Here is a 26,816-nt window from a genome sequence, read left to right as displayed (position 1 = left end):
TGATATAGGCACTCTCTCGTTTCATCTTTATTCTCACTGCGGTATTGTCACATTGTCCTATAGCAAAATGCCCTGAAGGACTTTTCAAAGGCAAAAGTACCTCTTGGTCTGGCCGGAAGTGCCCAACTCCCAGCCTTTCCATCATTTAAACGTCTCCTTTTTCTTTTCTTTAGGCAAGACCATCGATTTTTAAAAAGGGAAACAATGATCTACCCATGATAATTCCAAAGGGGGTGAGGGGTGGGGAATGAGGAATTATGAACAAGGGCTGACTCTTCCAACTTAGTTCTATGTGAGAATATTATTGAAACCATGTTTCCGTAGTAGTTTACAACATCCTGCACTGGTGCATTGCGCTGAAATGTGCCTGGGGGCGGGGGGCGTCTCTGCAGTGGTCAGCGTCACCAGGCAAAAGGGTGGCCACGGCCAGAGTCAGCTATGTCTGAGACCCACTGCACCAAAATCTGCCGCAGACCCGTCACAGGGCCAACACTGGGGCTTTATTATTATTACTGTCTCGTTGCTGCACCAAAGAGTAAAAGGAGGGAGAGGAGAACAACCCCTGAAGAGCTCTTCCCTGGATTTTCTAACATGTAGGCTGAAAAAATTCAAGCGGACGTTGCCCAGCCCCCAAAAGCTACCTGAACTTCCTAAAGGTTAGCATCCAATGTGCTACTCTGCCTGTGCCCTTGCCACAGATTTGACACTTACTCTCCATTAAACCCATTAACATGCAGGATCCTCATTTGCTTCACGATGGTGCTTTTACCAGATTCTCCAGCACCTAGAAAATGAAAGTAAGTCTCAGGTTAAGAGGGAGGCATTTTACACACTTTGGGCAGGGAGGAGAGAGAAAGAGGACTGCCGTTTTCTCCATAGAAGCAACACACAAAAAACAAACAAGAGACTTGCAATTTTCCTTGACATTTCGACGCAGAGAAAATGAAATAAACATCCAACTTTGTGTGTACCTGCAGTATTCCACCGTCAGAACAACAAACAAGAATGAAAGGTTTTGGTTTGTTTAGGTGTTTTGTTTTCTTCTTTTTATTTTTCCTTTTGGTTGCCTTAAAATTTGTGGGGTGGGCAAAGGGGCAAAGAAAGAATGACGCAATTCTGTCATGGGAGGGGGGGTCAAGAAAATTGCTGTTAAAGCCATGAAACTGGATGTTTGAACTATGAGCGTTCACTGGTAAAAATGTACACATTAATGTATACGGCCACATAGTTCACTGCTCGTCAGATGTTTCATGGTTAAAATACCCCAGTATTCACAAAACAATGCCCCGGCCCTGCAGGCGCCCCCAGATCAGTACTGACGCAGCGACTGCCTCTTCAACATTTTCTCAAGGCTGCTGCCTTCTCTGCAGGGTTCTCGCCCCCCGGGCTACTTAAAAATCAACCCCTAAGCCCCATACTCTTACATTTTATCCACTTCTCCACACCCCTCCCCCTTTTCCTGCTAACTTTGTTTTTCTAAAGATAAACTCTGGATACAACAACCATGGTGGGGGGGACACCATTGATTTGCTGTCACCTTCTCGAAAAACACATTTAAATATTAAATACAGGGCTTGAGAACTACCCTATTAGCATGTTAAAAGGGCAGGACTTTAATCAGAAGGGAAAATATTCCTGGTAACCACTGAATTTTCAAAGATTCCAAGCCCTTCCCAACGAACAGAGCTTAGAAGGGGCACATGCCCCCATTTTAAACCACCTTTCATTTGTAAAAACATATATTTTATGGAAAAAACACAGTTCCACCAAGCTAGAAGGAGGATTGCTAGTTTCTCATTTTCTGTTTTTGCAAATGGATACTCTCTCCAGCAACTAACCCTGAGGGGACAATTTTTGTCCTCCTCAAGCACAAACCTGTTTGGTTTTTTAGTCCTCTTTTTCACTTTTAATTTTATTAATTGTTTTGTTTTACTGCCCAGAGAGCAAAGCATTCCTCCTTCTCTTGCCTTCTCACAAGGCTGTAATCAATATCTGTAAAAAGTTAAAATCAGTTTCCACAGAAACATTGATTTCAAAGCAAACATTCTATCTTAATGAGCCTAACTCTCATAAATTAAAATATTAAAGGTACGATTAAGAGATTCCATGAAGAGAATACATAGTCTTAATCAGAATCTCCAACACTCTCGTGTTAAAGTGTGTATCACCTCTCTTTAGGGCACAAACAGGTCCGTGCCTCAGTTTCCACATTTAGGAAATTGGAGAATCGGACTGAAAAATTACTGCCAGATCTTTTGTGATACTGTAATTCACTCAGATTTCATATCATTAAATTAAAAAAGAGGATTCTGGGCATCACTACTTTTCCTCTTTTGCGTGGGGGGGCATCATTTGGTGAGAATCACGATTTAAAGATGCAAAATGTGTGGCACTGCCTTGGGCTGCAGACCCCCCTATGCCAGAGCCTTCAATAAGTTATGGTAATAGGGCTAAGACGCCTGGGAAAGGTTAGCCCAGTGATGCCAGGTGTGTTCAGAGCAACAGTCTCAAGTGAAGACTTTGTGATGTCCGTGCAAGGCTGTTAGAAATTTAAGGTACCATTAACATCACACTTGTTTTAAATTAGTATTCAGATAGCAGGAGTGTTCCTAGCAAAGATTCTAGACTTTTCTAGGCTTATACTTTGAAATCAAATTACATGGCACATTAATATTCACATAGCATAGTTCCACCTTTGTAAGTTTTTGACGACACCTCAACATACGTACCATTTAATTACTGTAATTGCAAATGCATAAACACACACCAAAGGGACTTATTTTCACTTAATAATTTTCTGCTTTACATAAATCTGGACCCAGGAGAACAAAGACGTGACCCATCCAAAAAAAAAAGCAAAGCAGACGCCACCACAAAGAAAAAACAGCCCTTTACATTTTATTCTTCATAATCAAGCTGTTCTGTTGATATGTGACCATGAACTAGGTCTTAACCTAGCAAATTCACAAATTAACTCAGATAGCCAAATTACTAAGGAAGTGGAAAACTTCCATACTAATTAATGCTTGTGTAATTCTTCTGGTTATTTCAACAATTTCTTTTATGCTTTTGTTTGATTTATTTTCCCAAAGCAGCACCTTTAAGACAAAAGGGGAAAAGGCCATCTCCTTAGAGTTCACACACACCCCCACCCGCGTTTTTTTTTTTTTTTTGGCCAAAGAGGAAAAACCGCAATCAAAAGAGAAAACCCCAAACCAAACAACCAAATGTCACTTGACAAACAACTAACGTAGTCTCATCTCCTTCCACCTGGAAAAAAAGTCTTTTCCTTAAAGCATTCTCAATCCCCCTCCCACCTTGAAAAGGACAAAAAAAACCACGCCATTTCCAGACCAAGAAGCCATTTACAGACAAATGTCATTTTCCAGTTCTGATCTGTGCATGTCTTTTTTTTTTTTTTCTTTCCATTTTTTTCACAAAGCGCTCTCAATGTGGCCGACTAACAGGAAAGTGTGTGTGTGTGTGTTAATGGTTTGGGGGGGCGGCAGCTGCTACAGTTAATTCTCTTCTTTGCTTTTCAAAGAGCCTGCATATCTGGAAGGGGAAAAAAGGTCATACTGTAAAATGACGTGTCATTTGGCTTCACTGGGCACTTAGAGTACTAACTCCATTTTTTTTTTTTTCGGCCTTATTTTATTCGATTCTCCTTCTCTTCCTTCCACGGCCCGGCCCGGCCCGGGACACGTCTGCTCCGCGCACACAGTGTGTCCTGCCCGCAACGCACCAAGTCGCGCCCAGCGGCCGCCGCGCTCCCTCCTCCGCCCGCCCCCCCACTCCGGCGCCACGACTCGCCCGCGCCCCCTCCCCCTCGCTGCACCACCTTTACCACTCCGAGCCCTTCCGAGGGGCTGATGTCACCCGCCCCCACTCTCCTCAGCCACTTCTCCCGCCGAACCTCTCCCCTCGACGAGGCCCCCTCCGCCACCGCGGCGCCCCCCCCCCGCGTCACCCCCTTCTCCGCCGGCCCCTCTCGCTTTCTCCCCTTCCCTCTCCCAACAAATCACACACCCAACGGAGGCGGGTCCCCCTCCCTCGGCCCGCCACCCCATTTCCTGTCCCCGAAACCCTCTTTTTGTCGCAGTCTCCCGAGCCCTGTGGGACTCCCCCTCCCCCTCCCCAACACGCACCCGAACCCCTGGCGTCGTGTAGGCCTCGCGGAAAAAGAGAGAAAGAAGAGCGAGGGGGAGGGCGAGAGAGAGACAGAGAGCGAGCGGCCAGGGGAGGGGGACCCGCGCCCGCGTCGCCACGGCCCCCGGACCCATTTTGGGCCCCCGCCCGGCCGAATGGCGCCCCGGGGTCCCCCTTCCGGCCTCGCCCCCGAGAGACTGAGCCCGCGGGCGGGCGGCGGGCTCGGGAGCGCGCGCCCGGGGCGGGGGGCGGGCTCGGCGCGCGCGGCCTGCGGGGCGCCCCGAGGGGCCCCCGGGCCGGGCCGGGGCCGGCGCCCCCCGCCCCGCCCTTACCCAGCAGCAGCAGGCGGTGCGTGGCCCGGTAGACCTGCTTGTCCTTCTGCAGCTGCTTCTCGATCTTTTTGTTGGCCTCGCGCTGCGCCTTCTCCTCGTTGCGCTGGTCCTCGGTCTTACTGTTTCCGAGGCAGCCCATGGCGGCGGCGGCGGCGGGGCGCGGGGCGCGGCCGGGCTGCGGCGGCGGCGGCGGCGGGGCCGGGCGCGGGCGGCCTCACGCGGGCGGAGAGGGCCGGGGCAGCCGGGCGGGCGGGCCGGGCGCGGGCTCGGCTCCTCGGGGAGGAGCGCGCGGGGCGGACTGCGGACCGCGCGGGGAGGGTGGTGTCGGTCTGACCGAGCCGAGCGCGCGGCTCCCGGCCCCTCGAGCCGAAGCCGAGGGGTCTGATGGCCGCCGCGGACCGAGGCGGACCAGAGCAGGAGCTGCGGGAGCTGCTGCCGCCGCTGCCGCCGCCGCCGCTCTTATTGCCTCGGCCGGGGCCCCGCCGCCGCCCCGACCCAAAGCTCCGCGGCGGGCGGGGGGAGGCGGGGGGAGGAGGAGGCGGCGGCGGCGAGGGGGGTGGAAGGAGGAGGAGGAGGAGGAGGGATGAGGAGCGGCCGCGGCGGCGGGGAGGGCGGGAGCTGGTGGAGGGAGGCGCCCCCCCCCCACGGGTACCCGGGGAGGGGGTCCCTCTGCCCGCGCCCGGGACGGGACGGGCCTGGGAGACGCCCCCTCGCCCCCCTGGCTCGGGCCCCAAGCGGGGCCGGCCACGGGGGGAGAGGGGGCGTCTCCGAGCCGGTGACGACCCCTCGCACGACGCCAACGCTCCACCCCCCGGGCCGCGTCGGCCAGCGGCCCCCGAGGCCGAGCCCCCTCCCCCCTCCCGCGGGCGCCGCCGAGGGGCCGGGGTGGGCGGAAGGGGAGGGAGCGCGAGCCAGAGCCCGGACTTAGGAAATTTTTCGAAAAGAAGAGAGAGACAGAGAGAGCTAGAGAGCAGGGAGTGTGGAAGAAGCGAGGCGAGCACGAACCAAAGGACAGAGCAACCGAAAAGGAAAATGTGTCCAAACACACACACACAAATACTCAATAAAACTCCACACTACACAACGATGGTGGTGTCTGGTGGCGGGGAGGGGGCGGGGGGTCTGACTAGATGAGCCGCTCCTCGCGCCCCTGGCGCTGGGCGCCATGGCCCGAGCCGAAGGCACCCGAGGTCCCGGGGCGCCCATGGCCTCTGCGCTTGGCCCGGCCGCCCACGAAGGAGAAGAAGGCGCAGCCCAGGAACATTCGGAAGCAGCAGATCGCCCCGAAAAAGAAGCCGCAGCCGCGGCCCTGCTCCGGGCGCTTCTGCAGCAGGAAATCGAGCACCCACGCGGGGCTGCGCACGGAGAGAACCGGGAAGGTCAGGAGCGGCAGGTGGGCGCTCAGCGCGCTGATCTTCAGCAGCCCGGACCCCCACACGGCGCCCCTGAAGCCCCGCAAGGCGTCGAACAGGTCGTCCTCGTCGCTCGAGTCCGTGTCCCACTCGATCCAGATCCTACTCGTGGCCCCGGCGCCGGCGCCCACGCCGCCCCCGTCGGCGCCCTCCGCGGCGCCCTCGTCTGCGCCGCCGGCGGCGGTAGCGGCGGCGACCTCCAGGCCTCGGGCCTCCTCCTGGGCTTCTGGCACCTTCTTCTTCTTCTTCTTCTTCTCCTTCTTCTTCTTCTTCTTCTGCATCTTCTCCAACTTCTTCCTCTCCTTCTCCTTCTTCTTCTCCTCGTTTCTTCTCTGCTCCAGTAGCTTCCTCTCGATCTTCCGCCGCTCCTTTTCGGTCAGCAACTTCTCGGAGGACGCCTCTTGCTCTGGCTTCTTGGGGGGCTTCTCGGTGTCCCCTTTCTTCCGCGGTGCGCGCGGCTCGGCCAGCGCTGCAGCCACCGCCGCAGCTTCGGCAGCCACCTCGGCCGCAGCCAACGCTGTCTTCCTCTCGCTCTCCACCGCCCAAGCTTTGATCTTCATGGCCATCTTCAGCATGGTGGCTCGGCCACCTCGGGGTGCCTGGCTCTCGCCTGGCCCGGGCGCCCTGCTTGCCCCCGGCCTCGGGCTGGCCGGACCCCGTGCGCCCCGTGTCGGGGGAATCGGCTGCGATCCCCGCTGCGCTGCCCCGGGGCCGCGGAGCGCGGCTGCCGGGCTTCGTTCGGGCTGCTGGGCTGGCTGCCTAAGAGTTAGCGCCAAAAAAGGGTGAGCAAACGAAAAAGGGGCGAGAACAAACCAAAAAGCACCCAACAACACGAGAAATCAAAAAGCAACAAGAAACGTCAAACAACTCAAAAAAGAAAAGTGCAGAGGCGCGATGGCACGAGGTTGCTGTTACCCTCAGGCGCTCCTTGGTTAGGCTCTTGGGTACGCCAATGGAGAAGAGAAAAGAGAAGAGAGAGAGAATTGGAGGGTGCCCGGGAGGCGCGGGCAGGGCGGCAGTGCTGGGGCGCCCCTGCCCCGTCCCGGCCCCGGTGGCTATTTCCCCGCGCCGGGCGACTCGCACTTCCGCGGGAGGCCACGGTGCCCCCGGACTTACATGTGAGTGAGGTGCACTCACACGCAAGGCAGTGCCTGCCTGCCTGCCTGCCGGCCGCCCGCCGCCGCCCCGCGCTGGGACAGGAGTTCGCTCCAGCCGCGGCGCCGCAGCCCGGAGCCAGAGAGCCTGCGAGCCAGCGAGCAAGCCGCGCCGGGCCGGCCACCTGACGCAGCCCGCTCCGCGGTGCCGACGCGACTGAGTGTCCCCGCCGGAGAGCAGCGCTCCTAAGCAGCCCGATGACGCCCCAGCCTCTTCAGAGGACGGACCCACCGTGGCGGCCCCTATAAACCGAAGGGGAAGCCGAAAAATCGGCCCGCCGGGGACGCGCCCAAACGGGCCGCCGCGCACCCCGGAGGTGCAGGCCGGTGCGGGGGCCACGCGGGAGTGGGCGCGGGGCGCGGGGGACGCGGTGGCGGGGGCCGAGGGGGCGCCCAAGGCGGTGGGCGCCGGACCCCGCCTCCCAGACCTGCCTCCCAATTTTCGGTGAGTGGTGTAGCCCTGGGCGGCGTGCAAAGTGTGCGACGGCGGCGCTTACCCCTGCTGCGCGCCTCCTTACCTCCAGCTTCCCGGTTAGCGCGCGCGGAGACCGCCACCCACCCCTCCCTCCCGGCGGCGCGTGCCCGGCGGCGGGTCGTCCGATGAGAGGTGTTATGTGAGCGCGAAAAACGAGCATCGCAAGAGCAAGCAGGCGCCGGCGACTCGAGAGCCGAGCGGTGGTGGCCGGGGCCGCGAGGTCTGCGCCCCCGGAGTCCTCCTGGGCGGGACAGGTGGCGGGCCAGGGCGTCCCAGTTATACGAGGCCGGGCCGGGGTGCCGCGGGGGGATGCTCTGGAACAGACGGAAAAGTAGTTTATTGAACACGAATTTGTTTGAGAATTGTTTAAAGACTTTCAAGTGTCCCACTCCAAGCCCTGTCCCATATGAGGATGCGGTACAGCGTGGTGGGTGAAGAGCAGTCACACCAAGTTCTCAACGACTCGGCCGCGGCTCACTTTTCCTGGGACCTTGGTTGAGTCTCCTGGTTGAGCCCTGCGCGTGTCTGCTTGGGTACAATTCATTCATTCAGTCAATAAAAGTTTGGTCCGTGCGGCCCACCTTGGGCCCAGGTGAGTCAAGAGTAGCCCAGCCGTCAAGCTAAGACTTGGCAACTGCCTTTGGTGGGTCGCGGCTGCCTGCCGGTCAACCCCAATCCATAAAGTAGTCGTGAACTCTCTCCCGCCTTTAACTTTCTTTCACTTCGAAACAGTAAAACTTTGGATGTTTGGGGGGATAGAAAGAAAGGAAGAGGCAGCCTACTTGTAAATGGAAACACAGCTAACATACCTAGGGGGTGGGGTGATTGTTCGGTTTGGTCAGAGGCCTTGAGTAAACTGTCCAAAGAGTGTTGTTTTCTTTGAAAATAGACACTGTTAACCATTCAACGGGACTGCTGCAATCCCCCGCTTCTCCTCAGTTTGCTCAACTCAAAGTAAGAAAAGTTGTGTCAGATGAAGATGTCCGCTATTACTGTTCTTGGCCCCATCCAGTACACCTCTACCCTCCTTCTACAAGGCCTCACTTTATGGACCTGAAAGACAGCGGAGGGCAATTCAAAGCCAGCAGAGAACACTTGGAATTAAGAACAGGAAGCAAAATCTTCACGCCAGACCCTCATGATCTACATCTGCTACCTCGCCTGACTGCGGGTCTCAGACTCTCTCGAACTCTGCAGAAAAGTTGCTGTGCTTGCCCTTTCCTCCTCACATCCAAGTAAGCCAGGTCTTGATCACACTCTGGATATGGTCTCTCCTTCTTACACAAAAATACACCTTCTTTCGACAAAAACTCAAAGGAACTACCGTTCGTCTAAACAAAAGCCGATAAAAATATTTACCCTATAGACGGGAATGTTCTCCTAAGCAAATTCGACAGTAAGGCTGTTTGCAAAGATCATGACACAATCATTCACCAACTAGATTAGAAACTACCTAAAGACGGGGCCCAAGTTTTATACCTTTACATCTTAAATAAAAACCTGTTGGTTGAATTTGATTCATCAACTGATTGTCATTTTTAAAAATTGGTGAAGACTTATAAGGAGGAGGAATAGGCCAGACATTTTCTGCTCCATTTGTTCCAAAGTATCTTTCCTTCCTGCTTCTAATGTGGCAAAGCGCAAATACATCGTGTTTAAGAGCAAGAAGGAAAATAGTAACCAATACAACCTCGATACTTATGCCAGTAGCTACACGTTACTACAAGGAATATAATGAAGGCTCCTTATTTGGAAATCCCTGAGTTGGGTTACCATCTCCCCCCTTTTAGATAAATATCACACCTGAACTTTGAAAGGAGTGAAGCTGTCCCATGTCATATACTGACATATATTCCAGGCAAGGCACAATCGGGACTACTGTCCTAGAATGAATAAAGCAAGGTCTGGCTTCAGTCATTTCAACTTCTAACCTGGCAGGCCATCCTTGAAAAAAAAAAATTGTGTTAAGTGTAGGTTTCAGCTATATTTTATTATGACCAACCACTGATGGACAAATAAAGCATTTACTTTGTAAATAAATGACAGCAGGTGGAATCAAGGGTTTACAGGTAAGCAAAGGCCACTGAGAGCTCTGAAACACAAGCTCGTTTGTGGTCTGTTCAGCTTTCTGTTTTCACCCGACACAAAGTGAAAGATGAGATTTTTACTTAATTGGCGTGGTGAGCTGATACCGTCTACAGTTTTCAGTCTAGCATTTGACCTACCTGGGCCTTAAACATTTTAATAAAAATTTAAAAAAAAAAAGGCTTTCAGGTTTGGAGGCCACCATGCGTGACCTTTTCATATGAATTAGTAATTTATTTTAATAGGTTGTTACCATTTTAAGCGCCTGGTTTATGCTTTGCGAGTGAGCAATCCATTAGCATAATTCTTGGAACAGTCCAGACTCTAGAGTTTTCCAGTGGAAGGGGCCTCTTTTTTGGCTCAGGGAGAGATGGAAGTTGTGGAAATTTTAAGCTCCAGAGAGGGGCAAAGGGCCAGAATGTCCTGGGTGTAAAATGCCTGCTTCAGGTGACTTGCTTCATGCCAAAGCCGGCAAGTTGGGATAATAACACAACCGTAACCTAAAGCACTAGGTCACCTCACGATACAACTTGGTAAAACAGATGGGCGTCCCACCGCTATACACAGGGCCGGCCTAGCCAAAGCTCTTTCCAGCAATACAGATTTTACAACAATGGATGCATTCGCATGTCATGCCGGGGTCTGAATTTTGTGGTCTTGTAAGCATCGTATTTATGGGTGGATGTGTTCCCTGGCTCTTTTGCACCTTCCTGTCTGAGAAAGAATGCCTCGTCTGCTCTTAAAAGAAACAGACTCGCTATAGCTTAGTATCTTGAAAACATTTTTACACTTAATGATGTAATTCAGTTTTTGGACAAGGGTGTTCTTTTTGGCCTTTCATTAGATGGGGTCACTGTAAGATCCCAGAGAAAACAGAATTATAATATTATTTTAATAGCCTAGGGAACAATAAATAGGTTTCCACTGAAACAGAAACCTTAGCTGTAAGGTTTTAATAATAGCGCTTAGCACTTCAATGGTGCTTTCTGTCTTTAAAGCACATTTCGCACTTTATTTAACTAGAATTACTGAAATTGTTGCAAATGAATGTGACTTGAAGCCTGCACGATACCGATGAGGAAGCAGGTATTGTAAAAAGCGTTTTCCTAGTTCCAGTTAATCCCCCGTGAGAAGGTTCTATTACTTAGGACCATAAAGTTCTTAAAAATCTAATGTTGTGATTACCTAGGGCATTTTTTTTTCCCTTGTCATATTCACTAGTTAATAATGGCAACCACAAAGTAATCCAAAACTGGCATTCAGAACTAAACATGGTGCTCAAGTTAGTAAAACTTCATTTCAAAAGCCCTGACATTAAGGGACTAACTAACTACAAGGCCATATGAAATCTCCCGATTTAACTTCTATCAACTAATTTTAAAAATAATTTGTTTTTAATTTAGAACATACTCGAATCCAAACAAAATATAGGGGCACATTGGCCAATGTGTTTGGACCCAATGGCTTTGAGATACCAATCAAACGTCTACTTAAAACCACAGTTCACAAAACGAGGGCAGTTGGGACTTCTGTGCCTTTATGGATCTTCCTTGACTTTGATGTGTGGACACCATCGAAGAGAGAAACTTCCTGGTCTCCATGGATGCCCAGTTCCCAGGACGATTAGTGCCCTTCTCACAACATCCCCAGGAGCCCCAGAGTGAGTGGGAGTGGACTTTTACCAAAGCCAGCATCTACCTTAAAAGGGGAAACGATAAAGTAGAGACGACGTGCATTACAATGTTCCTTTTAAAAACTTAAACCTAAATAATATGATACATATGGTAGCCCTGAAAAGATTCTAGATGGATAACTTGGATTAGGGGCTTACTGACATCAACCACAGACCGATGGACCCGCTTACTGGAGATCTTGGGGCGGGGACAAAAAGATGTAAATTTGTTACCACTCTATAGCAGGAAAGTTAATTTTCCTAAACTAAGATACCTTTAGCCTCCCTTGGGGGCGGGATTTCACGAGGACTACGGTGATGGGAAAGCCTGTTGCTTAGAACTTTTAATTTGGCCTTGAGGATGGGAACTCATCCAGGATGGGGAATAATGCAGGGAGGACTAGTTAAAAACAGGTGCAGGTCAGCTAACTTTTGTTTTTATTTACAAGATGCCTTATTTAAATGACATTTTGATCCAACATCTTACTTAACAAGTACCAACGGGAAAAAATAAAACAAAAAGCAAGTTGGCGCGATCAAGAGAGTCTCAAAGTCCTAAGAAGATCTCTGTAGATAAAAGAAGCTCTTTAATTGCTCTGATTTTAAAGATTTTCCTGTTTTTTTTTCCTTTTCTTTTCATTGCATTCAATTCTTCAAACTTAGCCCCATACGATTAAGAGTTCAGAGCGCTAAACACTCTGGATGAATCAGGTAATACATTTCCTTTCATTAAATGCTGCTTTGTGTATACATATATACATAGGAAACAACTGCTAAATACAACTTTTACATCTTGGGGTTTTACTTTATTTACCTACCAGCCAAGCATGGGTGGCCGTTTTCAAACAGGCTTGCACTTAGTTACTAGCCTCAGTTTGGGACAAGTGAGATTCTGACAGGGCTGTAGGTGTCACCTGCCCTCGTAGCTGAACCCTCCTCTCTAAACCCACTTCCGCCTGCTGTTGGTAAACCCGGAATTAAGCAATTAATGGGACATAATTAGTCACACGTTTAATTTATCTAAAAATGTAGGTACCTTTTCATCTGTGTTTACCCACACACGTTGAAATTGAAAAACGTGTAATTATAGTTTAGCTCCTCCTCTTTCCCCGGGTCTTTATTTTGAGGGGGCACAAATGCTTGGCTCCCAGAGGATGAAGGGCAGCCTCCTCCTTTGCACGTGGCTACACGTAAGTCCCAGCCAGAGGCTGTGCCCGCCACTCCCTCCCTCACTCAGCACTTTATGGAGGGCTTGGCAGCCCGCACGGCCCCCTCCCCGACAAGTCAGGAGCCCACTCGACTCAGCGGAGCCCAGAGGGCACTGTGGCTTCCTAAGGTCTTTGCCGACCTCTGGAAGTTAGGAGGAGGAGAAGACTATCCAGCCAAAGCATCAGGCATTTGCAGTCAGTCTGGGGATCAGATGAAAAGGAGATGTTTTTATGAGCTACAGACCTCAGCTTTACCCACACCCACGTCCCGGGGTCTCTGCCCGCCGCCCAGAAAGGGGAAAGAGGCCTCTGCCCGCTTTCTCCAACATTCCTGTCTCTCAGTCGCTTAAGTCTCTACTACCTTCTCAGATTACGGCTCCTTTTGTGCTAATTACACTGAAAAAATTGAAAGAATGTCGCTGACTTTACAAAGAACACAAAGCAAGGCTTGCTTTAAAAACTAAATATAGCCAATTTCTTTCAGAAGGCAGACAACTCAGCTTTCAAACGATTTGTACTATGTGGATGAACTGCAGATGGACAGCTACGAAGACCCAGGTAACAGAAGGGAGGCTACGTCTAACATGTGTGTTGCTCCGGGGGGCCATTTACATCAAATCCCAAATCTGGTTAATGATCAACTTTCCCCATCCCACCCACCAGCACTTCATTGTAAATTAAGACTTGCCACAGGGACTTCCCTGGTGGCCCAGTGGTTAGGGCTCCGCGCTTCCACTGCAGGGGGCGAGGGTTCGATCCCTGGTTGGGGAACTAAGATCCCACATGCTGTTCGGTGTGGCCAAAACTTAAAAAAAGAAAAGACAATATTTGTCAATGATGGCAGACTAATATAAGCTTACCATGAAAAAGGAAAGGGATGGAATGCCCATGTGTAGAAAGCTATGTATTACGCAGGTAAAAATATAAATGAAAGGAAAAGAAAGTCTAACTTCTCACTCTGGGAGGCTGTGGCTGCCAGAGAATGAGAGGATGCTGTTTCTGCAGCTCCTGTTCGCCATTATATAAGAAATGGTCTTTTAAAAGGAGAACTGGGAAGTGTCTGTTACTGGCCAAGAAAACTATGGATGACACCCCCGCCCTCCCTCTATGAAATCCTCTAAGGGTTAATAGGTGAACAGTAGCAGCTTGGAATGATTTATTTTTCTAAGGAACATTAAATACTGAATTGCTCATGCTGAAATAATGCCACAGCTGTGACCCTTAGGGCTGAATTTTGGACACGGGCACAAGTGACAGGTGTGCTCGATGTATGCCCAGCTTGGCTGAAGCGATGCCTAACTCAAGTCACCCCCCCGCTCACCCCACCCCCCCGATTAATTGGTGGGGACTCTGGAGCCAGCCAGGAAAGGGCCTTTTGCCACGGAAGACCATGTGTGCTCAGCCGTCAACAAAAATGCCAGCCTTTGAGGGGGATGGAGGCCCTGCTCCCTGAATAGAAAACAAGAAAATCAAGACAGACCTCAGAAGACAGGGGAAAGAGGAAGTGGGAGCCGAGAGGTCTGATCAAGATCAGACCCTTCTAGGTTTTAAAGCAAACAGATCTGTCCTATAATTGGCTCTTGAAGGATTTTAGCAAACGAAGCAAGCCCAGGATTCTAGGAAATGTGTCACCAAAATTGGTATTATTAGAGGAAGTGGCACAAAGCTAGAAATACAGAGTCTAATCTGTAACATACTAATTACACCTATTTTTATCCCAGGGTTGCAGTGACCTAACGCCAAGAAATGAAAACTCTGGAAAACTAGCCCTTCACGTATACAAGACATGAACACCCTGAGGGCAGGGGCCACAGGGCAAAGGTTTCACTGAGTCCTTTAATCTGACCTGCGGTTAGAAATCAGCAGTCACGAAGGTAGCCAACTTTCGAGGGAACTTGGCAACAGTGGAGGAGGGCCCGTGAGGCTCCAGCCCAAACCTTGGGAGCTCCGGTATGAAGTCAGCATGCTGGTAAGAGGACGACTCTGGAATGTCAAAGTCCGGCCTGAGCAAAATGCCTACGGGGTGTCCTGGTCTGCAGAGGGCAGAAAGAAAGCTCTGCTGAGCCGAAAAGGAGCCTAGATGAAAAAGCTTTCGTTGGTCCATCCCACCAGCCACACAAAGGCCCTGGGTCCCTATCCTCCAGCAAGATGATGCCAGATGGCTGACGGACAGAGAACCACCTCCAAAAGTGGACAAATCTCCCACTTTGGGGACTGGTTCCAATAAGGGTGCTTCTCACTGTGATGGTTGAAGGCATCAACCAGCTTAAAGCAGCGTTAGGTTTTTTGCTTCCTTATCCTGAAAAGACAAATCTCTGCCTTCTGAGTACCAGGATATTTTCATAATTGTACTCTCCGCTTCAAAAAGCCTAGCTGTGAAAGAATCTTTCAAAGGAAGTTGATATAAAACTTAGTTGGGACCCAAAGACATCTAATCTGCAAGTTAAATGGATATTCCATGCATTCATAACCATTCAAAGCATCCTAATGTCTAGAGAAACCTAACTGGCCCCATCCTATCATGATGTTATTATTAACCCGGGCCTCAGGGGGGCGCCCTAGAGCAGGGGAACTTAAAGTCATTCTCAGCCTTAAAAGTGAATTTCTTAAACGGTTTTCTATTAGTTAAATCAGTAATTAGTCTAAATACATCATTTCAGTAAGCTGCCATGAGTCAGTTGAATGCAAAATGGGGGAAAAACTGTGGGCTAACTAGGGTGATCCCCAAGGACACAATGTTTTAATCTTAGATATAAAATAACTTTATATTTCATTTGCACATTCTTAAATGTGTTAAATAGATGTGTATTCCTCAACCTGGCATAACTACATATCCCCTAGATTTACTGAGCGTACAGAAGGCAGACAGGGCAACTTTGTGGAAAAAAAAAAAAAAAGAAGAAGAAAGAAGAAAACTAAAGAATAGAACTCTACAACAAAAATGTAGTTTCTAAAATGGATGCCAAAGTAGAAAAGATATTGAGAGAAAAATATATGTGTATTTCAGCAAAACTACAAACACACCAAAACAGGTACCAGCAGCAATGAAAACCCCAGGGGAACAAACCCAAAAAATCACTCTAATTTATAGTAACTGAACCCTTGGCTTTACCTTCCTCCCAACACCTGATAATTCTGTGAAATCACCCAGCTGTCACTCTTTTCCTTTTAGAAACATGACACTGATTTGTCTTTATTAGAATTCAGAGGTCTGCTTGATGGGGCCCCTAATAAATGTAAGTCATCATCACTTCTTGACCTTTTTTCCCCTGAAATTCTCGGTACGCGGTTAAACTGCTGAAAACATATTTGCAAGGTTCTGTGGCTGTAACATAAAAATAAAGGATCAAGGCTGGGTGGCTTTGGAGGTCTGAGCACATCTGGGCTCCGCCCTGCCTGCACCCCAGAGGGAAAATAAAGCAGATCGATTAGAAACAGCATCTGGGGGTAATAGCAACGCTCTGCTTTGGGCTGAGCTGTCTGCAAATAGGAATGCTCTGCACGAGACTGAAGTACAGGAGGGGGTGTGCCAAGGAGCCCTTGCCCCCTCCTCTGCCCCTCCTAGCATCCCCTTCCTCCCCCACCTGCCTGGCTACTGAGTGCCTTGAAAGAGCAGGAAAAAACCCTGTAGCCCGGAGAGCCTCAATTAGCTATCCACGTGAGAAAGAAAGAAAAAGATTGATGATGGAGTCCTAGTTATGGTGACTTTGAGATAAAAGGATGGGGGGCGGCTTTTTCAAGAAACTGAATCATGACGCTTTTTTTTTTTCTTTTTCTATAAAAGCAACACTTGTCGTCCTTATTTGTTCACTGGCTGCACTGGACTGGTGGTACCCTAAAACAAAATGAGGGCAGGTGGTCTCAGCCTTCACCACATCCTAAGATGGCCTCAGGCACCAGACAAATCTTGACCCTGACCGTGATGTTGCCAAGAGCCTAGTCATAAAGACTCCCCCCCTCTGCACGCCTGCCTGTGAAGACTGGGGTCCCCCCCTCCCCTCTACTGCAGACTTCAGATGGCCACTGCAGAGAAAGCGAGAGGGTCTATGACATCTTATTCGTGTCCCCTCTACTTCCTCATTCCTCAGAGAGCAGAGGAACGGCTTCTAAGGTCTGTTCCCTCCAATTCCTAAAAATAAGTTTCCCTGCAGCATTGGGTTGGGGGGATGTCAGGGTAGGTGGTCAGATAAGCTGTTTCTCAAATATTTGACAAACCGGCTGTCTGTGGACAAAACAACCAGTTGCTCTTCCACGACTGAACTTTCGACCAAATTGATTGGATGCTTTGGTGTCAAGAAGACAAAAACTCAAGTCAAAAAGATCAGCAGAATAGGAAATTGTGGGCGACAAAAAACAAAACAAAACAAAAACCAAACAAACAAAAACCATACTACAGTAGGAAGCATTACTTTTTCTAGCAACAAAAATCTGAGTTTTCAGGTTGTGCTAAATGACTCAAAATTCGCCAGTGAAGAGACGGCAGAGAGAACGGATTTTTAAAAAGGTTATATCGTTCCTATTTATTTGGGTTCGCTGCTGCCGGAAAGTGGCTCGGAGCCCTCTTTTTTAGCACTCTATAAGATGTAAATGGTCTAAATTAAGAAGCCATCTAATCTCCACCAATATTAATTCTGACATGAAAAATGAGACCAATTCTTCAAACAGGATTATGATCCCCACCACCCGACATTAACCGATCACCTCACCCTGTTTCTCAAAGAACGGGATATTTTCCTTTTCCAAAGTGCCTATTTATTTCTAAGAGTGGATCCTCACACACCTCCCTTATTCCGACATTGAAAAGGTACAGCCTCCTAACGTGGGCTGCTTTGATACCCCCCTCACCCCCAACTCAGCAAGCTTTTTTGTCTTATTTGTCTTTTTTTGTGTTTTTTTTCCTCCAAACTAAAATCCCTCTAAAATAGCTAAACACCCCAACGGTCGTAAGTTGGGATGCTGCCCCTTCCTCCTTGCAGACTGAACTGCCGGATCCTAAAATTGTTTTCCAAGCAGAAAAGGGAAAACTGAGAAAAATAAAGATTTTTTTTTCCTCATGTTTTCTCCTCAACCGGTCCATTGAAATCAGCAGGATCACGGTTCCTCCGTCTATGCAGCAGGCAGAATCACCGTGCGTCCAGATAAAGAATTTGCCTTTTGGCTGGGCTCAGATGGGGACACTGCAGTTGTTCTAGAAAAAGGAGGCATCTCTGTATCCCTGCAGTACCGCCTCAGCAGCCCAAGACCCCGACCCCCTCCCATAAGATCTCGCAGATGCTGCATTTGGCTTGTGAGTCCTCTTGGTACGTGCAAGAAATAAAGTGGCTTTACTCGGAAATGTCCATCATTCACCTACCACACAAAGCCCTAAGTCCCTGCTGTTTCATTATCCTCTGCCCGGTAATAATCATCAAAATCAGAAGGGTCTCCAGCAGCACGATGATTCAGTCAGGGGCATAAGGGATCCCGGGAAAATCATGGATTGTTTGGGAGAACTTGCCACATAGAGAGCCTCCCTGGGGAGAGGGGAATAAGGCCCCTCGGTGTTTATCGCAAGGCTGCGGGGTGCTCTCTCTGGGCGACATCACTTTTAACAGAGACATCGGGTAATTTAGTTACACAAGAGCAGCGGAGGTGAGCAGGGTCAGATCATCTCTCCTGTTCTGTGTAGTTCTGTCCTAGAGGCTCTCCAGCAGCCTGCACTTGGTGTTTGCAAGGCATGAAAGGGTCCTAAAACGGAGGAGGGGGCTGAAATAATGCACCTTCTATGCCTTTTTGTCCCCCCCCCTCCATCCCCGGGGACCCGCGGGCAATGTGGATGCATGTGGGTGCTATCTTCCTCACCTTCCCAAGCCCAGGAGCTAAGGCTCTTTTCAGCTGAGAGACACTGCCAGCACGAATCCCAGGGCCACCTTCAGGGGCTGTTAGCAACCCAGTTGGGGGCGGGGGTGGGTGGGGGTTCCTGAGGGCTCAATGTCTAAGGTCAACGCAGGGTGGGTGGAAGGGGAAATGGGCCCTTTCCCTGATTCTCGCTTGAGCTGAAAGAAACTGATTAACATCTGCTTTCCACCTCTTTTCCCATCGCTAAAACGCTGCCTCTGCCCTCAGAACAGCAGCCCCAGGCCTGCAGGGCTCTCTCTGGCCTCCTCTGCAGCTCCAAGGCCCTGGAATGGCCATTTGAACCAAGCACCTGACTTGACTTAAAAAAAAAACAATAAAAAAACAACCCACCATTTTCAAGAATGAGACGTACGGCCACTGAAAACCCCTCGGCTGCTTTCAAAGCCGATGGAGCAGAACACAAGCTAGACCCCCCCCACCCCGCCCTCCAAGGCTCGGGGTTAAAGTCACAGCTCACCCCACAGAGGGGAAGGGGGAAGCCGGCACCCAGCAGCTGGCTAAGTTCTGCCCTACCGGCCCTTCCTATGCCCGGCTCACCCCTGCCTGCAAACAGCGGGCCTGACCGGCGCAACGGGGGCCGGGACCCAGGACCGTGCGGGGGGCGCTTCCCTCCCTCCTTCAGTGTATACATCAGCCCGCGGTGACAGCCCGCTTTGCACTCCACTCGCATCTCTTTCAGAGCCCCCTCCCCTTCCCCCCACCACAAGCCTCCTCGGTAAAAAACCAAAAACCATCTTGTTCTTTCATCATAATTAAAGTGCTGTCAGGGAAAATGGCATGGCTGATTTTTGCCGCAGCTGAAATGACCCTCTGCTTTCCTCTCCTCTCATTTGCTAAAGTGGTCCTTTCTCTGCCTGAAATCAGGCCCTTTGGTGATGGAAATTTTAGCAGGAAGCAGAGAGTTCTAAGCAGAATCCTAACCTTGGGAGGGTGGGGAGAGAAATCGATGTTTTTGGAGCTGGCCCCTCTGCTGCAGCAGCCTAGGTGCTGCAGGGCTATCCTCCCGGCTGCCGCAGCCCTCAGCTCCATCCACGCCCGGCTCCCTAATTACCAGACATTGTCAGGGGTCGCAATTTAGCCACATTTGGAGGTCGAGTCTCCCCGTTGATTTATCTAAAGGGCAGGAGGAAGCTGCTTGGAAGGAAGTAAACAGGTTCTGGATCTGGGAAGATAAAATCCAAGCGCCTTCCTCGCCCGGAGGGAAAGCGTGACGGCATATTTAACATCCTCGCCAGCCTGCGTGTTTGTGTTTGAAATAAAGCTATAACTTAGACGCATAATGAAATGCCCTCCTCCTCCCCGCCGAGTGCTACCGAGCCCCTGGGTGACGCTCCTGTCACGGCCACTGCAGTGCCCAGGGCTCTCTCTGGCAATGGCATCTCATCTCATTTTGTGAAAACGTCACTCTGTCCTGTTAGCTATCAGAGAACTTTCCAAAAAGGACATTTCAGGTGAGCAATGCAGTAATGTTTAAGGGGGAAAAAAAAGGAAAAAAAAATGAAAAAGAACGAAAAGGAACCCAGGGCCCTGAGTACTTTTCAGCTGTGCCTTTGGAATCCATGACATATTATTCAAACTCGTATCATGTGAGGAATTCATAATATTCATCCCAGCCTTCAACTACTTCGATTTTAAGGAAACATTTCAAAATTAGCTTAATTTCCTTTTCCTAAATATCGTGCATCTTGGAAAGGCCCCTTCTCAGTTTCACTGGGGAGCTCAATTGGCAGGCTTCTGGGTTTCTAGAAGGGTATGCTAATATCTGGCAAGTCAAAATGGCAATCCAGGCCTCCCTCAATTGAATCATTAGTTGTTAATGCACCTCTGAGTAACTCCAAGCTCAGGTGTGAAACCAACCCAAGTGTCACTAAAGCACCACTTTTTCCTCGGGCTGCAGCGCGGGGTGGTGGGGCTGTTTATGTAACACGCCAGCAGCAACCTTGTTTGTGCTGCTTCGTTATTTGCTGGCCTGGACTCCTGCCTCCTTGCTCCTTTCTCCCCCCAACCCCCGACTTCCCCCCCCCCCCTTTTTAGAGAAAGCAAAGCAGCTGTATAGTACTCAAATCTTTTATTTCCTGACTATTCTGTGTGTCAGAGCAGTGGACGCTGGAGAAAAACATGGGGCTTGTTATTACCGGCCTGAGCCGGAATGAGTCAGGCACCCGAAGCTTCCATCTGGACCTGACTCTGCCATTCGGATGGGGGCCCCCTCCTACCACCCACTAAGCTGTACCTGAAGAGCTGGGGTGGGGGAGAAAGTCCTGGGGTCACGGGGGCAGGGGAGAGGGAGCCAATTCACCGCACTGGGGGTGCACAGAGCTGGGCTGGGGAGAATGGGGCTCAGGTGTCAACTGCCCTAACGCCCCCTCCCCTGTCTTCCTCCACCGCCTCCTGCTAGAATTCTATTCCACTATTAAAAATGTGACTCTCTCAGCTTCCTGGCCTCGGAGAGCTCTTTATTAAAATGCAAACGTCCCTTAAGGGTAGCTCCGTAAGCCTCTGCCGGCTAATGGGATTAAGTGAACAGAACACAGCCACCTGCAGGGAGGTAAGGAGGCCTGGGGGCCAACCCCACCTTCTCAAATTTGCCAAAAGCTCATCCCTGAACAGGCAGAAAGCAAAATTCAGCCTTCCCCGTCTCAGATGTCTTTGAAAGGGGACTCTGTAGCCAGAGCCCGAGTCCCAGCAGTGGGATCGTTTGCTCACTGTAATTCTTGGCGCCCTGGTGGCCCCATCTCTTTCCAATCATTTCTCTTAGGATGGACATCGTTTTCAAGGTATCCTAGCAGAGTGGTCCGGATTCAAGAGAGGAGCATCAGGCCAGCGGTGGGGAAGTAATTGCACATAACTAATTCATTTACAGAGGCAGCCACTTGTAATAAAGGACGTTTTCAAAGTGACTTGGCAAACTGATTTTTTTTCCTGAGCTGGTAAACAAGCTTCGCTTTATGCCCTGAAAATGGGTTTTCACTCACATTGATTTCTTAGTGTGCCTCTCAGGTGAAGGGCATGAAAATGTCACAAACAAGGAGAAGCCCAAACTTAATAATTCTGTAAACCTGAATTTTACTCATGGAATCAAACCAGTCCCTGTCGTCTGGGAGTTCCTTCAGTTCAGTAGCCCTCACAAAAGCACTTCCCTCATCGTAGAGCTAAAATAAAAATTCTCCATCTACCTATCTGTACACACACACATATTTTATAAAAATCACATACCATGTGCTGAGCATTACAGGAGACCTTTAGATAAAACGACTCTTCCAAGGCTACTGAAGAGATGACTGAAAAGTTTGTGAAAGAAAAACTGGAAATTAAATTCTGGAATTAAGGCATTTTTCTTCCCACAATGACCGGGAATTAATTATACTACTGAATATTGCGGATCTCTATTTGCATTAGGAAACAGGAAAAAGAGGCCCAGAGCTCAGGACCTAAGATGGAGGACGGAAGCTAAGATGGAGGACAGGCCAGGACCTAAGATGGAGGACGGAAGCTAAGATGGAGGACAGGCCAGGACCTAAGATGGAGGACTGGAGCCAAAATGGAGGGCAGCCCAGAAGCTAAGATGGAGGGCCCAAGCTAAGGTGAAAACACTCCACGGCACCTCAGGACTTCTGGCTGCAAACTACAAACACTCCCTCACCCCACCCCTCAGAATACAAACCCTAGACACAGAAGATTCTAAGGTTCGGTGGAAGAATGTGGGGCTACCCCAAAGAGAATTCTCAGTCCTTGAAGATCCTGGAAGGCATAGTTAGGCTCCAGACAGATCAGAAAATGAAGAGAGATGGGGCTAAAGGCAGTTCTCTCACCAGCCCAGGGCCAGGCCTCTGGAGTCCCTTCTGAAAGCAAGCCCACGCCTCAGCTCTCCCAGGGAGCCCCAGGGCAACACCTCCCGGAGAAAGGCATCCTTCCGTAGCATCTCCGAGGCCCACACTGCGCCTGCAGAAGGCCCGTCCCCGCTGTTGGCATATAACTGTTCAGCCCCAGACTGGCATGGAAATCTGAACTGTATGCCCGTCCAATATCTACACACAGGTGTTAGTTTTGAGCCAAGCAGATCCTTCGGGGTTTTCTGCAATCTCATTATCAGGACTCAACAATAATTTCATGTAACCACTGATCTGCTTTGCTTAACTAGGTTGGAGTCGTGTCAGAAGGCCGCTAAAGTCTGTTTTTTGACAACCTTTCCATCTTTTCTTAGCTGCCATGTCTATTCCCTATTTAATCACCGGGTAGCGACGGTCCACGCTTAACTTCCTGGGGCTGTTTTGCTCAAAGGGAGCAGCAATGTCTTATACCTTTATCTTCCCCACGCGGAAGGGCACATATCAGGTGTATATTGAGTGAATGAATGAATAAATGAAAATGCCTCAGCGAAGGCCAACTCACCGACCCGGCAAGGATTTCATCCTTCTGGGAGGCTTGGCAGACACGTGAGCAGCTACTGCAAGTTAAGAGATGCTACTACAAAGGCAAAAAGGAAACAGCCATTTCGACATCCCACTTAACCCCCAAATTAGGAAAGAACTTATCAGTGAGGGAAAATGGGAGCATTTGCACCGAGAACTGGGCAGTATTCCATGCTCTTTGCCAAGCTGGACACAGCCTACTTATGAGGTAAACCTCAGATCTGCCAATAGTCAGAAACTTGAAAAATTAATTCGTGACAACTGTTTTCATTTGGAACCATGATTTCCCTCAATTAGGCGTGTCACTTGATGCTAAATTCCCATCAAACACTTCCCAACAACTTTTTCTTTATTTTTTCTGAAGAACAGCCATGACCCCCTTTCCCCAACGATTCTTAAAGGTCACAGAAGGTCCATTTGATAAGCATATTGGTGGCAAATCCCCTTTCCTGACTCTTAGGACAGTAATTGTTTTTCCCCCTACTGGCCCCTAATGGGCAATTTTGCTGGGTTTCAAAGCAATGCAAATTTAGCTCCAATCAATTAGTAACACATTTCTAACTTCTGGGGGCTTGGGAAAAGTGTGAACTTTTCCTGGTGGAGGGAAGTTAAACCTTGAGAACAAACCAAATCCTGGTCAACCTAGCAAACCTCTTCTGCCTCAGTGGGCTGTGTTTTTGTTTTTTTTTTTTTTAAGTCCCAAACTTGGGAGAATGGAGCCCTACTTAGGACAAGACTTTGTTGGGTTTTTTTTTTTTCACTTGAGCTAATGAATAAGGCACAGGACACAGAGGCAGCTGACGGAATATTTTCCCCACTAATGCCAGGAAGCTGAAATCTGCTCTCGTGTTGTGCTTTTTTTTTTTTTTTATAGCCTGAGAGATTTGCATCTGGGTGTGATGTGCACTTGGGGCCCCCCAGCACAAAGCAATCAATCTTGTCTCCTGCTGCAGAATCCCCCTCCCCCTTCCTCACTGAATAGAGCTGTCTCCCCTCTCTAATGAACATACCCAGGAGAATAAAACTTGTTTTTCAAAAGTGTGGGGAAGGAAGAAAGGAAGGAAGGGAGGAAGGAAGGAAAAAAAAAGCACACAATGCCTATACTGGGTCTGGCCGGAGCCAAGTTCTCGAGGACGCTAACCTATAAACTTCTAAGGATTTCCTCAACGTCTGAGATGTATACGTAATATACAGGGTGTTTGCTTTCAGCCTTAAGATTTGCTTTGCTTTGTTTTGAGTAATTATCAAAGAACTCATAAAGATTGACCTTTTTTTTTTTTTTTTAGGTCAAAAAGGTCCAAGGGTGCCAGATTTCTTAAAATCAAACCACTCAGTGGGGTAAGGCTGGTGAAAACACTCGGAAAGTTAGGTCATGCTAGAAGGGGGCTTATTACTAATTAAAAAAAAAATTGAGCTATCATTTTAGGGTCAGGAGAGGAACATTCGGGAAACTGAAAAAGGGCCGACTGTGGGAGAGAGGGCAGTGGTCAGAGCTCAGGGGACAGTGGGGAAGGGAGGTGGGGGCCTTGGTCCTGGCACTCTCCACCAGCCCTCCAGTCCCTGTACTACTCGGTGCGCTCCTGGGACCCACATGGGCCCATGGGGCCCATGGGGCAGAGGGACGGGGAGGGGGTGATGCCCCCCCCCGCCAGACTCCTGGGCCTGCCTCCCCAGTCCTCCGGTTGAGGGCAGCCTGGCTCCTCCGCTCTCCATCCTCTGCCTGGGGCAACCTGCATTCCTTGCATCCCACACCTCTGCCTCGTCCCTTCCAGACTCTAAGTTCCTAGAGGGCAGGGACCACGTCTAGTGTCTAGAACTAAGTGTAGCAAAGGCACTTTTTCTTTCCTTCTCTTTCTCTCTCTCCCCCTTCTTCTCTCCTCCTTCTCTCCCTTTCAAACTTTTCATTTCATCTCTGTGTTTCTGTAGCTCTTTCCTTCCTTTTGTACCTTCTTTCTCTGTCTTTCAACAATAAAGAACTGGCTTGGGGGGAGCTGGTTTTTAACTGTGGAGTAGTTCACAAAAGTTCGGGGGAGGAAACACAAAAAAAGGAATTCAGATTCCTTACCCCTCCCCCCATCCCACCCCAGGGAAAGCGCTGAGCAAGTAAAAGAACCCTGAAAAGACACAATGGAGAATGTGGGAAAGGCGCTCAGGAAGTCAGTGTGTGTTGGCTGGGGGGTGAGCTAAAGGTGAAGTTGTTTGCACACCGCGATTAGTACCCTCTTTAGAAACATCCATACGTCTGGGTAAAGAACAGGAGGAGATAAGGAGATATAAAATCCTGACAGGATAAGGGCGGGACGGGGGGGATTTCCTGTAATATTATAATGTCATTTTAACAATAAGTACGACTTCTGGAAGAAAAAGGGAAAGGGGTCAGGGAAAGTATGGGGTGTGGATTCCCAGTCCTGTGGGCAGCGAAAGTGGGCGGTTTGGCCCTGTGTGGGAGACCCTGAGTTCTAAGAGGGCATGGCCCCCTAGAAGGTAAAGATGTGCGTGCTGTCCGGGGAGGCGGGGGGTGGGGGGTGCGGGGAGAAACTGGCAAAGAAACCCATCAAATGAACAGACCAAAGCCCCCTGTTCCCCCAAAGCACAGAATGGCAGGATTGGTGTTAAAACTAAACTCCCAGGGACCCAGCACAAGATGAGACGGCAACCTGAGATATCCCCTGAAACCTGGGGCTTTTTTCCATAGGGCTTTCCTACATTTCATCTAGAAAATTCTAAGTGATCCCACTTCCTGCGAGCATTCCAGCCATTCTGAGCTCTCTGCTGACCTCTGGTGGGGGAGGAGCTCTACTGGCCCAGAAAAGGTGTTAGAAACTGGGCAGCGCACCTGCCCTGCTTTCCCAGGGACCCCAGCACCCAGAGGAACCCCCTTCCCCGGGGGGGGGGGGGCTTTGTTAACCTGCCTCGTCCAAGGTTCAGGGCTATAGGTTGGAAGGTGTGAGGAGGAAAAAGGTCAGAAAAGCTTTAAAGGAGCCCCAGGTGATTAGGAGCTTAAGAGAAGCATGTTGGAATAAAGTTTGTTGACTTAAAGAAGAGGATTTTTTACTAGCAGGGCGGGGGAAGCTTTTGCCCAAAGTTAATATATTTTATTCAGTCCCTTTGATTTTGTTCAACTATAAAAGAGGGAGGGACGAGAACGTATCTAAGAACAGTATATGGAGGGTAAGTTTCGTTGGAAAGGAATAAACTCCCATGACGGGACTTGGTAGGTCCTGGCATGGTAAGTTCACGTGGCCCTTCTCAAATAGATGACCTCATGATTTTACAGCTGCTGCAGGGAGGGGAGGGGAGGTGGGGGGAAAAATGGCAAGGATGCCTGTTCTCTTTGGAACCAAGGAACTTGGCCCCAGACACCATCAGATCTCACCTCCCCTCCACTGGAACTTGGCCTAAACAAGACAGAAGTGACCTTCCCCCAAGTCCAGGGTTGGGCCTGAGATGGAGGGTGCGGGTCCCATCCTTAGATGGAGAAGACTCTTCTTAGTAAGAATGCCCCTGAGTGCTCAGCGGGTTTGCAGCCCTGAGAGGTAGAGAAGGGTTGTAAAGGGGAGAAAATTAAAACTAGCTCTGAAATCTGAGACCCTCAAAAACCCAATGATGCTCCCATGAATGAAAAAACCATAAGGATTTACTCTCAGCCAGTATCTTCTCTATAAGACAGCACCGAGCATTCACCCCAAAGTCTCCTCTCTCATTTCCCTGCATCTTCCCATACTGTCTCAAATGCTACCTCCTCCAGGAAGGCTCCCTGGGTTTCCCTGATGGAAAAAAGGACCTCAATCCACCTCTGAATTTCTTTTCTAGCCCTTGATTGGGGTGAGAAAGAATGTCCCACTCTCCTCTGCATCCTGCAGAGATTCTCCCAGAGGTGGGTTCTCAGAAATTATTAATTATGTGCCAAAGGGCAAAAGATAGGCCTAAAATTGCCTGTACAAGCTGCCATTTTGAAAAGGATACTTTTAAGAAAGAGAGAGAGAGTGTGTGGCGGGGCAGGGGGGTGGTTTGGCATA

The 26,816-nt window shown here is 49.8% G+C and overlaps 1 protein-coding gene across 8 annotated transcripts in view; it reads right to left on the bottom strand.

Moving 5' to 3' along the window:
• The window catches only part of GNAS (GNAS complex locus), a gene marked incomplete at its 5' end in the record, with an annotated part of 54,158 nt that overhangs the window by 13,791 nt on the left and 13,551 nt on the right, over positions 1-26,816 (bottom strand). For 2 of the 8 annotated variants that reach the window (XM_082669957.1, XM_082669963.1), the window contains one exon: positions 712-784. In XM_082669957.1, the coding sequence (XP_082526083.1) occupies positions 712-784 (73 nt within the window). Of the gene's footprint in view, positions 1-711; positions 785-4,481; positions 4,986-7,009; positions 7,081-26,816 lie in introns of those variants that run through there. The other 6 variants (XM_082669962.1, XM_082669961.1, XM_082669964.1 and 3 more) reach the window with 6 other exon arrangements.

Source organism: Grampus griseus (genome assembly GCF_964374135.1).
Source record: "Grampus griseus genome assembly, chromosome: 14".
In the NCBI taxonomy this organism is placed as follows: domain Eukaryota; kingdom Metazoa; phylum Chordata; class Mammalia; order Artiodactyla; family Delphinidae; genus Grampus; species Grampus griseus.
This window is presented reverse-complemented; position numbering and strand designations above follow the sequence as displayed.